This window comes from Scyliorhinus torazame, chromosome 18, assembly GCF_047496885.1.
Source record: "Scyliorhinus torazame isolate Kashiwa2021f chromosome 18, sScyTor2.1, whole genome shotgun sequence".
NCBI lineage: Eukaryota > Metazoa > Chordata > Chondrichthyes > Carcharhiniformes > Scyliorhinidae > Scyliorhinus > Scyliorhinus torazame.
In genome coordinates this window covers 168,449,706-168,464,512 of record NC_092724.1, presented here as the reverse complement: position 1 = coordinate 168,464,512, position 14,807 = coordinate 168,449,706, and the positions used below count along the sequence as shown (strand labels likewise).

At 47.0% G+C, this 14,807-nt stretch overlaps 1 protein-coding gene across 1 annotated transcript in view; it reads right to left on the bottom strand.

Annotated features, from left to right (window-relative positions):
* Positions 1-14,807, bottom strand: part of ankfn1a (ankyrin repeat and fibronectin type III domain containing 1a) — a 347,506-nt gene that overhangs the window by 169,735 nt on the left and 162,964 nt on the right. Inside the window, exon 10 of the mRNA XM_072483882.1 lies at positions 5,987-6,100. Within this exon, the coding sequence (XP_072339983.1) occupies positions 5,987-6,100 (114 nt within the window). The remainder of the gene's footprint in view (positions 1-5,986; positions 6,101-14,807) is intronic.

Genomic DNA, 14,807 nt, shown 5'->3' with positions numbered 1-14,807 from the left:
CTGTGTCCCACAGCCCAGAGCCCCTCCCTGTGTCTCAGAGCCCAGAGCCCCTCCCTGTGTCCCACAGCCCAGAGCCCCTCCCTGAGTCCCACAGCCCAGAGCCCCTCCCTGTGTCTCAGAGCCCAGAGCCCCTCCCTGTGTCCCACAGCCCAGAGCCCCTCCCTGTGTCCCACAGCCCAGAGCCCCTCCCTGTCCCACAGCCCAGAGCCCCTCCCTGAGTCCCACAGCCCAGAGCCCCTCCCTGTGTCTCAGAGCCCAGAGCCCCTCCGTGTCCCACAGCCCAGAGCCCCTCCCTGTGTCTCAGAGCCCAGAGCCCCTCCGTGTCCCACAGCCCAGAGCCCCTCTCTGTGTCCCACAGCCCAGAGCCCCTCCCTGTGTCCCACAGCCCAGAGCCCCTCCCTGTGTCCCACAGCCCAGAGCCCCTCCCTGTGTCCCACAGCCCAGAGCCCCTCCCTGTGTCCCACAGCCCAGAGCCCCTCCCTGTGTCTCAGAGCCCAGAGCCCCTCCCTGTGTCCCACAGCCCAGAGCCCCTCCGTGTCCCACAGCCCAGAGCCCCTCTCTGTGTCCCACAGCCCAGAGCCCCTCCCTGTGTCCCACAGCCCAGAGCCCCTCCCTGTGTCCCACAGCCCAGAGCCCCTCCGTGTCCCACAGCCCAGAGCCCCTCCCTGTGTCTCAGAGCCCAGAGCCCCTCCGTGTCCCACAGCCCAGAGCCCCTCCCTGTGTCTCAGAGCCCAGAGCCCCTCCGTGTCCCACAGCCCAGAGCCCCTCTCTGTGTCCCACAGCCCAGAGCCCCTCCCTGTGTCCCACAGCCCAGAGCCCCTCCCTGTGTCCCACAGCCCAGAGCCCCTCCCTGTGTCCCACAGCCCAGAGCCCCTCCCTGTGTCCCACAGCCCAGAGCCCCTCCGTGTCCCACAGCCCAGAGCCCCTCCCTGTGTCTCAGAGCCCAGAGCCCCTCCGTGTCCCACAGCCCAGAGCCCCTCTCTGTGTCCCACAGCCCAGAGCCCCTCCCTGTGTCCCACAGCCCAGAGCCCCTCCCTGTGTCCCACAGCCCAGAGCCCCTCCCTGTGTCCCACAGCCCAGAGCCCCTCCCTGTGTCCCACAGCCCAGAGCCCCTCCCTGTGTCTCAGAGCCCAGAGCCCCTCCCTGTGTCCCACAGCCCAGAGCCCCTCCGTGTCCCACAGCCCAGAGCCCCTCCCTGTGTCTCAGAGCCCAGAGCCCCTCCCTGTGTCTCAGAGCCCAGAGCCCCTCCGTGTCCCACAGCCCAGAGCCCCTCCCTGTGTCCCACAGCCCAGAGCCCCTCCCTGTGTCTCACAGCCCAGAGCCCCTCCCTGTGTCGCTATCACTTCCCACGGTATCCCATTTTTTACAATATGTTGATAATCTGGACTTGATTATCCAGCAAATCATTACAGACAATAGAAGACTTGGAAATGTAGTGAAATGTGAGGAGAATAGTAATGGTCTTCAGCAAGAACTAACTCAGGAAATGGGCAGTGAGATTACAGATGAAACTTAGTGTGGAGAAGAAGTGAAGGGGTTGTTAAAAAGAATCAGCAGAGACAATAACTGAATTGTCAATGAGGTTCAGGAGCAGAGACCCAGGGATGAATGTATAGAAAGCTCTGTAGCTGGCTGGATACATTTGTCATGTGAGAGTACCTTTAAGAAATGGCGGTTTATAAAATAGCTGTAGTGGATGTACCTTTAAGAAATGGGTGTTTATCAGTGATGTCAGAGAGTGGGTGGAGCTGGGCTGTGTCAGCTTTTACTTTTGCTTTGGGCTCGCAGCTACAGGGTGGGTTTAGTTTTGTTTTAGATTTGGAGACGCTGCAGCCACAGCAGGTTGTGTATGAATCTCTGCAAGATTATGAATGTTCATTTGGTGATTTCAACGTGGTAACTGTCTCAGTAGTGAAGTTAAACCTGATGTCTTTCTGCAAAACGGGTTCTTTTTGTCTTATGGATGTTGCAAGGAAAGATTAAGAGTTACTTATAGAGTACTGTATTCTTTGGGGATTTATTAGTGTTGATAGTTGTTAAGATGTTTACTGTGGGTTTATAAAGTGCTAACTGGTTTAATAAATAAAGTGTTTTAATTTAAAAGTACGGTATGGGGTGCATCACACCTATAAAGTCGGCCCGTGTGCTCCCCATAACCACAATCTTGAAAAAGTTGTGGGTCAGGTGAACGCCATGATACACTTTGGGGTTCTCTAAACCCCGGCCCATAACACATTGAGAAGTCAGCTTATAAACCAGATCACATCCTGGGGGATTTATAAATAGTCAAATCGGCCGGCCGAATCTTCCAGTCCAGCGAGGTGTTCCCCCTCTGCAGCTTTTATGGCGACAAGGGGTCGCATCAGTGTGTTAACAATGGAAGGACGAGAAAACTCCTCCACCAACCCAATGGCGGCCTCCTCTGCTGTCCTGAAATACGGGACGGATTGCGTGGAAAATCCCGCCCAGAGAGAAAAATGAGCTCTGTTGATGAGACACTGTCAATGTCTCAGCCGCCTCTTTCGCTGTCATGGATCTGGGCTAAACTAATGGGGATGGTGCGGAGGGTTCCGACAGAGCAGATTAACAGAAGCTGCCTTCAGTGCTGGGCGGCGAGTGACCAGAGAACACAGACTGAAGCTGATTGGCCAAAGAACTACAGGGGATATAAGTGGATTTATTTTTTAGACAGCGCGTTGTTGTGATCGGGAAGATGCTGCCTGAGGTGATCGGGAAGGCGCTGCCTGAGGTAATCGGGAAGGCGCTGCCTGAGGTAATCGGGAAGGCGCTGCCTGAGGTGATCGGGAAGATGCTGCCTGAGGTGATCGGGAAGATGCTGCCTGAGGTGATGGGGAAGATGCTGCCTGAGGTGATCGGGAAGGCGCTGCCTGAGGTGATCGGGAAGATGCTGCCTGAGGTGATCGGGAAGATGCTGCCTGAGGTGATGGGGAAGGCGCTGCCTGAGGTGATCGGGAAGGCGCTGCCTGAGGTGATCGGGAAGATGCTGCCTGAGGTGATCGGGAAGGCGCTGCCTGAGGTGATCGGGAAGGCGCTGCCTGAGGTGATCGGGAAGGCGCTGCCTGAGGTGATCGGGAAGATGCTGCCTGAGGTGATGGGGAAGATGCTGCCTGAGGTGATCGGGAAGATGCTGCCTGAGGTGATCGGGAAGATGCTGCCTGAGGTGATCGGGAAGGCGCTGCCTGAGGTGATCGGGAAGGTGCTGCCTGAGGTGATCGGGAAGGCGCTGCCTGAGGTGATCGGGAAGGTGCTGCCTGAGGTGATCGGGAAGATGCTGCCTGAGGTGATCGGGAAGGCGCTGCCTGAAAGGGCGGTGAAATCAGATTTAATCGGAACTTTCTAAATGGAATTGGAAAAAGAGTTGGAAAGGACTCTGGGGAAGGGGCAGTGGGGCTAATTGGACAGTTCTGTCAAACAATCGACACAGGTACAGTGAATCGCTCTCCCTGTGACCACTTCAAGTCACTTGCCATCAGCTGGAACGTCTTGCGCAGGCATGGGACAGATATTTTATTCTCAAAAAATCTATTTGATTCTTCAAATCTAATCAAACCAAATTTTAATTTTAAATACATCTGGCCTCAAGTACTTTCAAAGTTGCCATTGATGTTTAGACGGTGAGAGTGTAAAGCATTACATTATCCAAGGACACCAACTCAGGTAGCACCATATTCTAGGAGGTTTAATTATAATTGCTCAAATCCCGCACCCTCCTGACAGGTCAATCTCCACAGCAAATGGTCAATAATACTGATTAGATTACCCACCCTCACTAATCGTCAATGCATCCTTGGTACAGGATGACACTGTTGCTTGTTGTGCGTTGGCATGGGAGTGTCCCTTTAAGAAAGGTTTTTGTCTTATCACATGGCTTCAGTGAGCTGTGGCTCTGAGGTTTGTTTTACTTTCGTTTTCAGTTTTGACTGCTGTGGACTCAGACAGAGAAAATTCGTGTTTTGGCCTGTGTCTGTCTATTTTTATTTTAAATATCTGTTCCAGTAAAAAACATCTGGTTATAGCTACCTGCTTTGGTAACTTAAAATATATAGTTTGCTTTGCGGAAGGGTTTAAACCTGCTGGTGAGACAGGGTCAGAATCTCAGGGAAAGCCAGTCTTATTCAAGTGAGAATGCCGATTGCTGGGACACGCCCTTGAAAAGGGGTTTATGGGATTTTGTTTTTGAATTGGAACAGTTAAGGGGGAATTATTTAAGTATTATACATAGATTACTGTAGCTGTGTGGGGTGTCTTTATGTTTGTAATTGATAAAAATTCTTGCTGTGTGTTTATATAAATAAGTTTTTAGAATAAAGCTTGTTTTGATTAAAGTGTGTGGGAAGTCTGTTGAATCACACCTGAAGGGAAGGCTCTTGTGCTCATCCGAGCCAAATTCAACAAAAGGTTATAGGTCAGGTGAACTCCGTAATATACTTTGGAGTTTTTAAACCCTGGCCACAACAAAATTGGGGGCTCGCCCAGGAGAAAAGTCTATCTTTTGTGATTGGCTTGGCTTAGTGAACTTAAAGACAGTGAGCGGTGAGCATATTTGTGTTTGTTTTTCAGGTGTTGTTTAAATAATAATAATAATAATACTGTTTATTGTCACAAATAGGTTTACACTAACACTGCAATGAAGTTACTGTGAAAATCCCCTAGTTGCCACATTCCGGCGCCTGTTCGGGTACACAGAGGGAGAATTCAGAATGTCCAATTCACCTAACAGCACGTCTTTTGGGACTTGTGGAAGGAAACCAGAGCACCCGGAGGAAACCCACGCAGACACGAGGAGAACGTGCAGACTCCGCACAGACAGTGACCCAGCCAGGAATCGAACCTGGGACCCTGGTGCTGTGAAGCCACAGTGCTAACCACTGTACTACCGTGCGACAGTGTGTTGTGGACAATGGCTCTTTCAGAGGCTCAGAAGTTTTTGGGGTGGAGAAGATCACCCACAGTACCTTACAAACGGAGGCTAAAAAAGGCTTTCAGATTTGGCAAAAACATTGCAGTTAACATTACCTGACAAAGGTTTAGAAATTTAAGGAAAGAACCTGGTCAAACATGTATATAGAGTTTGAAAGGATTTAACAGAGTAATTTTCATAGGTGGATAAGGGCTTTGAAAATAGACCAAACGTATGAAGTTCTTAGAGAAATTATAATTTTGGAGGTGTTTAAAAATTCAATTCCTGATGTAGTGAGAACTCAAGTGGAAGAGCAGAGGGTTAAAACTGCGAGATTAGCAGCAGGAATGGCAAGAATTCAATTACAGATAATTACAGATAGGGGCTGATTTAGCACACTGGGCTAAACAGCTGGCTTGGAATGCAGAACAAGGCAGCAGCGCAGGTTCAATTCCCGTAACGGCCTCTCCAAACAGGCACCGGAATGTGGCAACTAGTGGCTTTTCACAGTAATTTCAATGAAGCTTACTTGTGACAATAAGTGATTATTATTATTAGATAAAGCAGTTAGAACACGAAAAAGAATTAAAGCAGCTTGAATTCGAAAAGAGGGAGAAAGAATAGTCCTGGCAGAACAAAAAGCGAGAGAAAGGGTGGTACAGATCAGGGAAAAAGAAAAGGAGAGAGAGGACAGGGAACAAGAACAAATAGCCCTAACAGAACAAAAAACAAGAGAAAGGAACACTCCCAGCCTCCAGTCAGACAGAAGCAGGCCAAAATCTCCCAAATGTTTTCCCTCAAATGACCTCAGTCGTGTCTCAGAAATTAATCTTTAATTTCAGAACTTATCAGCACAAACTTTGCCCTACACCAGCCAGGACTTCAACCTTTGTGGAATTGTCCAAAAACAACTGGAATCAATGTACATAATCAGTGCCTGACGATCACTGCCCACAGATAATGAAGAGCAGCCTGGTGAGGGAGTGCTGGAGGCGGATTTAGAGCAGTACTCCAGAAGAGAGAGAGGAGTTCCACAAAGCTGGCAGAGAAAAAAGAGAAAACTACCTTTGTATCTGGTGACAAGACCAGAGTTCACATATGGTGGTTCCTGAAAGGTGACGGTGAGTGAAGTACTGCTAGTTACGGTGAGAGAGACGTTAGCGGGAGAGGCCGGGACCACTGCAATAGAACAAAGCACAAAATGGTAACACGCTTCCAAATACACTGAAAACACCATAAACCCCTCGATTAGATTCCAGTCTGTAACTCACTCCCGGGTATCTGTTATTCTATATATAATCCACCCTGAACCCCTCGATTAGATTCCAGTCTGTAACTCACTCCCGGGTATCTATTATTCTATATATAAACCACCCCGAATCCCTCGATTAGATTCCAGTCTGTAACTCACTCCCGGGTATCTGTTATTCTATATATAAACCACCCCGAATCCCTCGATTAGATTCCAGTCTGTAACTCACTCCTGGGTGTCTGTTATTCTATATATAAACCACCCCGAACCCCTCGATTAAATTCCAGTCTGTAACTCACTCCCGGGTATCTGTTATTCTATATATAAACCACCCCGAACCCCTCGATTAGATTCCAGTCTGTAACTCACTCCCGGGTATCTGTTATTCTATATATAAACCACCCCGAACCCCTCGATTAGATTCCAGTCTGTAACTCACTCCCGGGTATCTGTTATTCTATATATAAACCACCCCGAATCCCTCGATTAGATTCCAGTCTGTAACTCACTCCCGGGTATCTGTTGTTCTGTATATAAACCACCCCGAACCCCTCGATTAGATTCCAGTCTGTAACTCACTCCCGGGTATCTGTTATTCTATATATAAACCACCCAGAACCCATCGATTAGATTCCAGTCTGTAACTCACTCCTGGGTGTCTGTTATTCTATATATAAACCACCCTGAACCCCTCGATTAGATTCCAGTCTGTAACTCACTCCCGGGTATCTGTTATTCTGTATATAAACCACCCCGAACCCCTCGATTAGATTCCAGTCTGTAACTCACTCCCGGGTATCTGTTATTCTGTATATAAACCACCCTGAACCCCTCGATTAGATTTCAGTCTGTAACTCATTCCCGGGTGTCTGTTATTCTATATATAAACCATCCCAAACCCCTCGATTAGATTCCAGTCTGTAACTCACTCCTGGGTGTCTGTTATTCTATATATAAACCACCCTGAACCCCTCGATTAGATTCCAGTCTGTAACTCACTCCCGGGTATCTGTTATTCTGTATATAAACCACCCCGAACCCCTCGATTAGATTCCAGTCTGTAACTCACTCCCGGGTATCTGTTATTCTGTATATAAACCACCCTGAACCCCTCGATTAGATTCCAGTCTGTAACTCATTCCCGGGTGTCTGTTATTCTATATATAAACCATCCCAAACCCCTCGATTAGATTCCAGTCTGTAACTCACTCCCGGGTATCTGTTATTCTATACATAAACCATCCCAAACCCCTCGATTAGATTCCAGTCTGTAACTCACTCCCGGGTATCTGTTATTCTATACATAAACCACCCTGAACCCCTCGATTAGATTCCAGTCTGTAACTCACTCCCGGGTATCTGTTATTCTGTATATAAACCACACTGAACCCCTCGATTAGATTCCAGTCTGTAACTCACTCCTGGTTGTCTCTTATTCTATATATAAACCACCCTGAACCCCTCGATTAGATTCCAGTCTGTAACTCACTCCCGGGTATCTGTTATTCTGTATATAAACCACCCCGAACCCCTCGATTAGATTCCAGTCTGTAACTCACTCCCGAGTATCTGTTATTCTATATATAAACCACCCCGAACCCCTCAATTAGATTCCAGTCTGTAACTCATTCCCGGGTGTCTGTTACTCTATATATAAACCACACTGAGCCCCTCGATTAGATTCCAGTCTGTAACTCACTCCCGGGTATCTGTTATTCTATATATAAACCACCCCGAACCCCTCGATTAGATTCCAGTCTGTATCTCACTCCCGGGTATCTGTCATTCTATATAAACCACCCTGAACCCCTCGATTAGATTCCAGTCTGTAACTCACTCCCGGGTATCTGTTATTCTATACATAAACCACCCCGAACCCCTCGATTAGATTCCAGTCTGTAACTCATTCCCGGGTGTCTGTTATTCTATAGAAAACAACACTGAGCCCCTCGATTAGATTCCAGTCTGTAACTCACTCCTGGGTGTCTGTTATTCTATATATAAACCACCCCAAACCCCTCAATTAGATTCCAGTCTGTAACTCACTCCCGGGTGTCTGTTATTCTATATATAAACCACCCCGAACCCCTCGATTAGATTCCAGTCTGTAACTCACTCACTCCCGGGTGTCTGTTATTCTACATATAAACCACCCCGACCCCCTCGATTAGATTCCAGTCTGTAACTCACTCCCGGGTATCTGTTATTCTATATTTAAACCACACAGCCCCTCGATTAGATTCCAGTCTGTAACTCATTCCCGGGTATCTGTTATTCTATATATAAACCACACTGAGCCCCTCGATTAGATTCCAGTCTGTAACTCATTCCCGGGTATCTGTTATTCTATATATAAACCTCCCCGAACCCCTCGATTAGATTCCAGTCTGAAACTCATTCCCGGGTGTCTGTTATTCTATATATAAACCACCCCGAACCCCTCGATTAGATTCCAGTCTGTAACTCATTCCCGGGTGTCTGTTATTCTATATATAAACCACCCCGAACCCCTCGATTAGATTCCAGTCTGTAACTCACTCCCGGGTGTCTGTTATTCTATATATAAACCACCCAGAACCCCTCGATTAGATTCCAGTCTGGAACTCATTCCCGGGTGTCTGTTATTCTATATATAAACCACCCCGAACCCCTCGATTAGATTCCAGTCTGTAACTCATTCCCGGGTGTCTGTTATTCTATATATAAACCACCCCGAACCCCTCGATTAGATTCCAGTCTGTAACTCATTCCCGGGTGTCTGTTATTCTATATATAAACCACCCCGAACCCCTCGATTAGATTCCAGTCTGTAACTCACTCCCGGGTATCTGTTATTCTATACATAAACCACCCCGAACCCCTCGATTAGATTCCAGTCTGTAACTCATTCCCGGGTGTCTGTTATTCTATAGAAAACAACACTGAGCCCCTCGATTAGATTCCAGTCTGTAACTCACTCCTGGGTGTCTGTTATTCTATATATAAACCACCCCAAACCCCACAATTAGATTCCAGTCTGTAACTCACTCCCGGGTGTCTGTTATTCTATATATAAACCACCCAGAACCCCTCGATTAGATTCCAGTCTGTAACTCACTCACTCCCGGGTGTCTGTTATTCTACATATAAACCACCCCGACCCCCTCGATTAGATTCCAGTCTGTAACTCACTCCCGGGTATCTGTTATTCTATATATAAACCACACAGCCCCTCGATTAGATTCCAGTCTGTAACTCATTCCCGGGTGTCTGTTATTCTATATATAAACCACACTGAGCCCCTCGATTAGATTCCAGTCTGTAACTCATTCCCGGGTATCTGTTATTCTATATATAAACCTCCCCGAACCCCTCGATTAGATTCCAGTCTGAAACTCATTCCCGGGTGTCTGTTATTCTATATATAAACCACCCCGAACCCCTCGATTAGATTCCAGTCTGTAACTCATTCCCGGGTGTCTGTTATTCTATATATAAACCACCCCGAACCCCTCGATTAGATTCCAGTCTGTAACTCATTCCCGGGTGTCTGTTATTCTATATATAAACCACCCCGAACCCCTCGATTAGATTCCAGTCTGTAACTCATTCCCGGGTGTCTGTTATTCTATATATAAACCACCCCGAACCCCTCGATTAGATTCCAGTCTGTAACTCACTCCCGGGTGTCTGTTATTCTATATATAAACCACCCAGAACCCCTCGATTAGATTCCAGTCTGGAACTCATTCCCGGGTGTCTGTTATTCTATATATAAACCACCCCGAACCCCTCGATTAGATTCCAGTCTGTAACTCATTCCCGGGTGTCTGTTATTCTATATATAAACCACCCCGAACCCCTCGATTAGATTCCAGTCTGTAACTCATTCCCGGGTGTCTGTTATTCTATATATAAACCACCCCGAACCCCTCGATTAGATTCCAGTCTGTAACTCACTCCCGGGTGTCTGTTATTCTATATATAAACCACCCAGAACCCCTCGATTAGATTCCAGTCTGGAACTCATTCCCGGGTGTCTGTTATTCTATATATAAACCACCCCGAACCCCTCGATTAGATTCCAGTCTGTAACTCATTCCCGGGTGTCTGTTATTCTATATATAAACCACACTGAGCCCCTCGATTAGATTCCAGTCTGTAACTCATTCCCGGGTGTCTGTTATTCTATATATAAACCACCCCGAACCCCTCGATTAGATTCCAGTCTGTAACTCACTCCCGGGTATCTGTTATTCTATACATAAACCACCCTGAACCCCTCGATTAGATTCCAGTCTGTAACTCACTCCCGGGTATCTGTTATTCTGTATATAAACCACACTGAACCCCTCGATTAGATTCCAGTCTGTAACTCACTCCTGGTTGTCTCTTATTCTATATATAAACCACCCTGAACCCCTCGATTAGATTCCAGTCTGTAACTCACTCCCGGGTATCTGTTATTCTGTATATAAACCACCCCGAACCCCTCGATTAGATTCCAGTCTGTAACTCACTCCCGAGTATCTGTTATTCTATATATAAACCACCCCGAACCCCTCAATTAGATTCCAGTCTGTAACTCATTCCCGGGTGTCTGTTACTCTATATATAAACCACCCTGAGCCCCTCGATTAGATTCCAGTCTGTAACTCACTCCCGGGTATCTGTTATTCTATATATAAACCACCCCGAACCCCTCGATTAGATTCCAGTCTGTATCTCACTCCCGGGTATCTGTCATTCTATATAAACCACCCTGAACCCCTCGATTAGATTCCAGTCTGTAACTCACTCCCGGGTATCTGTTATTCTATACATAAACCACCCCGAACCCCTCGATTAGATTCCAGTCTGTAACTCATTCCCGGGTGTCTGTTATTCTATATATAAACCACACTGAGCCCCTCGATTAGATTCCAGTCTGTAACTCATTCCCGGGTATCTGTTATTCTATATATAAACCTCCCCGAACCCCTCGATTAGATTCCAGTCTGAAACTCATTCCCGGGTGTCTGTTATTCTATATATAAACCACCCCGAACCCCTCGATTAGATTCCAGTCTGTAACTCATTCCCGGGTGTCTGTTATTCTATATATAAACCACCCCGAACCCCTCGATTAGATTCCAGTCTGTAACTCACTCCCGGGTGTCTGTTATTCTATATATAAACCACCCAGAACCCCTCGATTAGATTCCAGTCTGGAACTCATTCCCGGGTGTCTGTTATTCTATATATAAACCACCCCGAACCCCTCGATTAGATTCCAGTCTGTAACTCATTCCCGGGTGTCTGTTATTCTATATATAAACCACCCCGAACCCCTCGATTAGATTCCAGTCTGTAACTCATTCCCGGGTGTCTGTTATTCTATATATAAACCACCCCGAACCCCTCGATTAGATTCCAGTCTGTAACTCACTCCCGGGTATCTGTTATTCTATACATAAACCACCCCGAACCCCTCGATTAGATTCCAGTCTGTAACTCATTCCCGGGTGTCTGTTATTCTATAGAAAACAACACTGAGCCCCTCGATTAGATTCCAGTCTGTAACTCACTCCTGGGTGTCTGTTATTCTATATATAAACCACCCCAAACCCCACAATTAGATTCCAGTCTGTAACTCACTCCCGGGTGTCTGTTATTCTATATATAAACCACCCAGAACCCCTCGATTAGATTCCAGTCTGTAACTCACTCCCGGGTATCTGTTATTCTATATATAAACCACACAGCCCCTCGATTAGATTCCAGTCTGTAACTCATTCCCGGGTGTCTGTTATTCTATATATAAACCACACTGAGCCCCTCGATTAGATTCCAGTCTGTAACTCATTCCCGGGTATCTGTTATTCTATATATAAACCTCCCCGAACCCCTCGATTAGATTCCAGTCTGAAACTCATTCCCGGGTGTCTGTTATTCTATATATAAACCACCCCGAACCCCTCGATTAGATTCCAGTCTGTAACTCATTCCCGGGTGTCTGTTATTCTATATATAAACCACCCCGAACTCCTCGATTAGATTCCAGTCTGTAACTCATTCCCGGGTGTCTGTTATTCTATATATAAACCACCCCGAACCCCTCGATTAGATTCCAGTCTGTAACTCATTCCCGGGTGTCTGTTATTCTATATATAAACCACCCCGAACCCCTCGATTAGATTCCAGTCTGTAACTCACTCCCGGGTGTCTGTTATTCTATATATAAACCACCCAGAACCCCTCGATTAGATTCCAGTCTGGAACTCATTCCCGGGTGTCTGTTATTCTATATATAAACCACCCCGAACCCCTCGATTAGATTCCAGTCTGTAACTCATTCCCGGGTGTCTGTTATTCTATATATAAACCACCCCGAACCCCTCGATTAGATTCCAGTCTGTAACTCATTCCCGGGTGTCTGTTATTCTATATATAAACCACCCCGAACCCCTCGATTAGATTCCAGTCTGTAACTCACTCCCGGGTGTCTGTTATTCTATATATAAACCACCCAGAACCCCTCGATTAGATTCCAGTCTGGAACTCATTCCCGGGTGTCTGTTATTCTATATATAAACCACCCCGAACCCCTCGATTAGATTCCAGTCTGTAACTCATTCCCGGGTGTCTGTTATTCTATATATAAACCACACTGAGCCCCTCGATTAGATTCCAGTCTGTAACTCACTCCCGGGTGTCTGTTATTCTATATATAGTACGAAGCCTTACAACACCAGGTTAAAGTCCAACAGGTTTGTTTCGATGTCACTAGCTTTCGGAGCGCTGCTCCTTCCTCAGGTGAATGAAGAGGTATGTTCCAGAAACACATATATAGACAAATTCAAAGATGCCAGACAATGCTTGGAATGCGAGCATTCGCAGGTGATTAAACCTTTACAGATCCAGAGATGGGGTAACCCCAGGTTAAAGAGGTGTGAATTGTATCAAGCCAGGACAGTTGGTAGGATTTCACAGGCCAGATGGTGGGGGATGAATGTAATGCGACATGAATCCCAGGTCCCGGTTGAGGCCGCAATCATGTGTGCGGAACCTGGCTATAAGTTTCTGCTCGGCGATTCTGCGTTGTTGCGCGTCCTGAAGGCCGCCTTGGAGAACGCTTACCCGGAGATCAGAGGCTGAATGCCCTTGATTGCTGAAGTGTTCCCCGACTGGAAGGGAACATTCCTGCCTGGTGATTGTCGCGCGATGTCCCTTCATTCGTTGTCGCAGCGTCTGCATGGTCTCGCCAATGTACCACGCTTCGGGACATCCTTTCCTGCAGCGTATGAGGTAGACAACGTTGGCCGAGTCGCACGAGTATGTACCGCGTACCTGGTGGGTGGTGTTCTCACGTGTAATGGTGGTATCCATGTCGATGATCTGGCACGTCTTGCAGAGATTGCCACGGCAGGGTTGTGTGGTGTCGTGGTCACTGTTCTGAAGGCTGGGTAGTTTGCTGCAAACAATGGCTTGTTTGAGGTTTGAAGATTTAATCACCTGCAAATGCTCGCATTCCAAGCATTGTCTGGCATCTTTGAATTTGTCTATATATGTGTTTCTGGAACATACCTCTTCATTCACCTGAGGAAGGAGCAGCGCTCCGAAAGCTAGTGACATCAAAACAAACCTGTTGGACTTTAACCTGGTGTTGTAAGACTTCGTACTGTGCTCACCCCAGTCCAACGCCGGCATCTCCATATCATTCTATGTATAAACCACACAGACCCTCGATTAGATTCCAGTCTGTGACTCACTCCCGGGTATCTGTTATTCTATATATAAACCACCCCGAACCCCTCAATTAGATTCCAGTCTGTGACTCACTCCCGGGTATCTGATATTCTATATATAAACCACCCCGAACCCCTCGATTAGATTCCAGTCTGTAACTCACTCCCGGGTATCTGTTATTCTATATATAAACCACCCCGAACCCCTCGATTAGATTCCAGTCTGTAACTCACTCCCGGGTATCTGTTATTCTATATATAAACCACCCCGAAACCCACAATTAGATTCCAGTCTGTAACTCACTCCCGGGCATCTGTTATTCTATATATAAACCACACAGCCCCTCGATTAGATTCCAGTCTGTAACTCACTCCCGGGTATCTGTTATTCTATATATAAACCACACTGAGCCCCTCGATTAGGTTCCAGTCTGTAACTCTCTCCCGGGTATCTGTTATTCTATATATAAACCATACTGAACCCCTCGATTAGATTCCAGTCTGTAACTCACTCCCGGGTATCTGTTATTCTATATATATGATGTGGAGATGCCGGCGTTGGATCGGGGTGAGCACAGTAAGAAGTTTTACAACACCAGGTTAAAGTCCAACAGGTTTGTTTCGATGTCACTAGCTTTCGGAGCGCTGCTCATTCCTCAGGTGAATGAAGAGGTATGTTCCAGCAACATATATATAGACAGATTCAAAGATGCCAGACAATGCTTGGAATGCGAGCATTAGCAGGTGATTAAATCTTTACAGATCCAGAGATGGGGTAACCCCAGGTTAAAGAGGTGTGAATTGTACCAAGCCAGGACAGTTGGTAGGATTTTGCAGGCCAGATGGTGGGGGATGAATGTAATGCGACGTGAATCCCAGGTCCCGGTTGAGGCCGCACTCATGTGTGCGGAACTTGGCTATAAGCTTC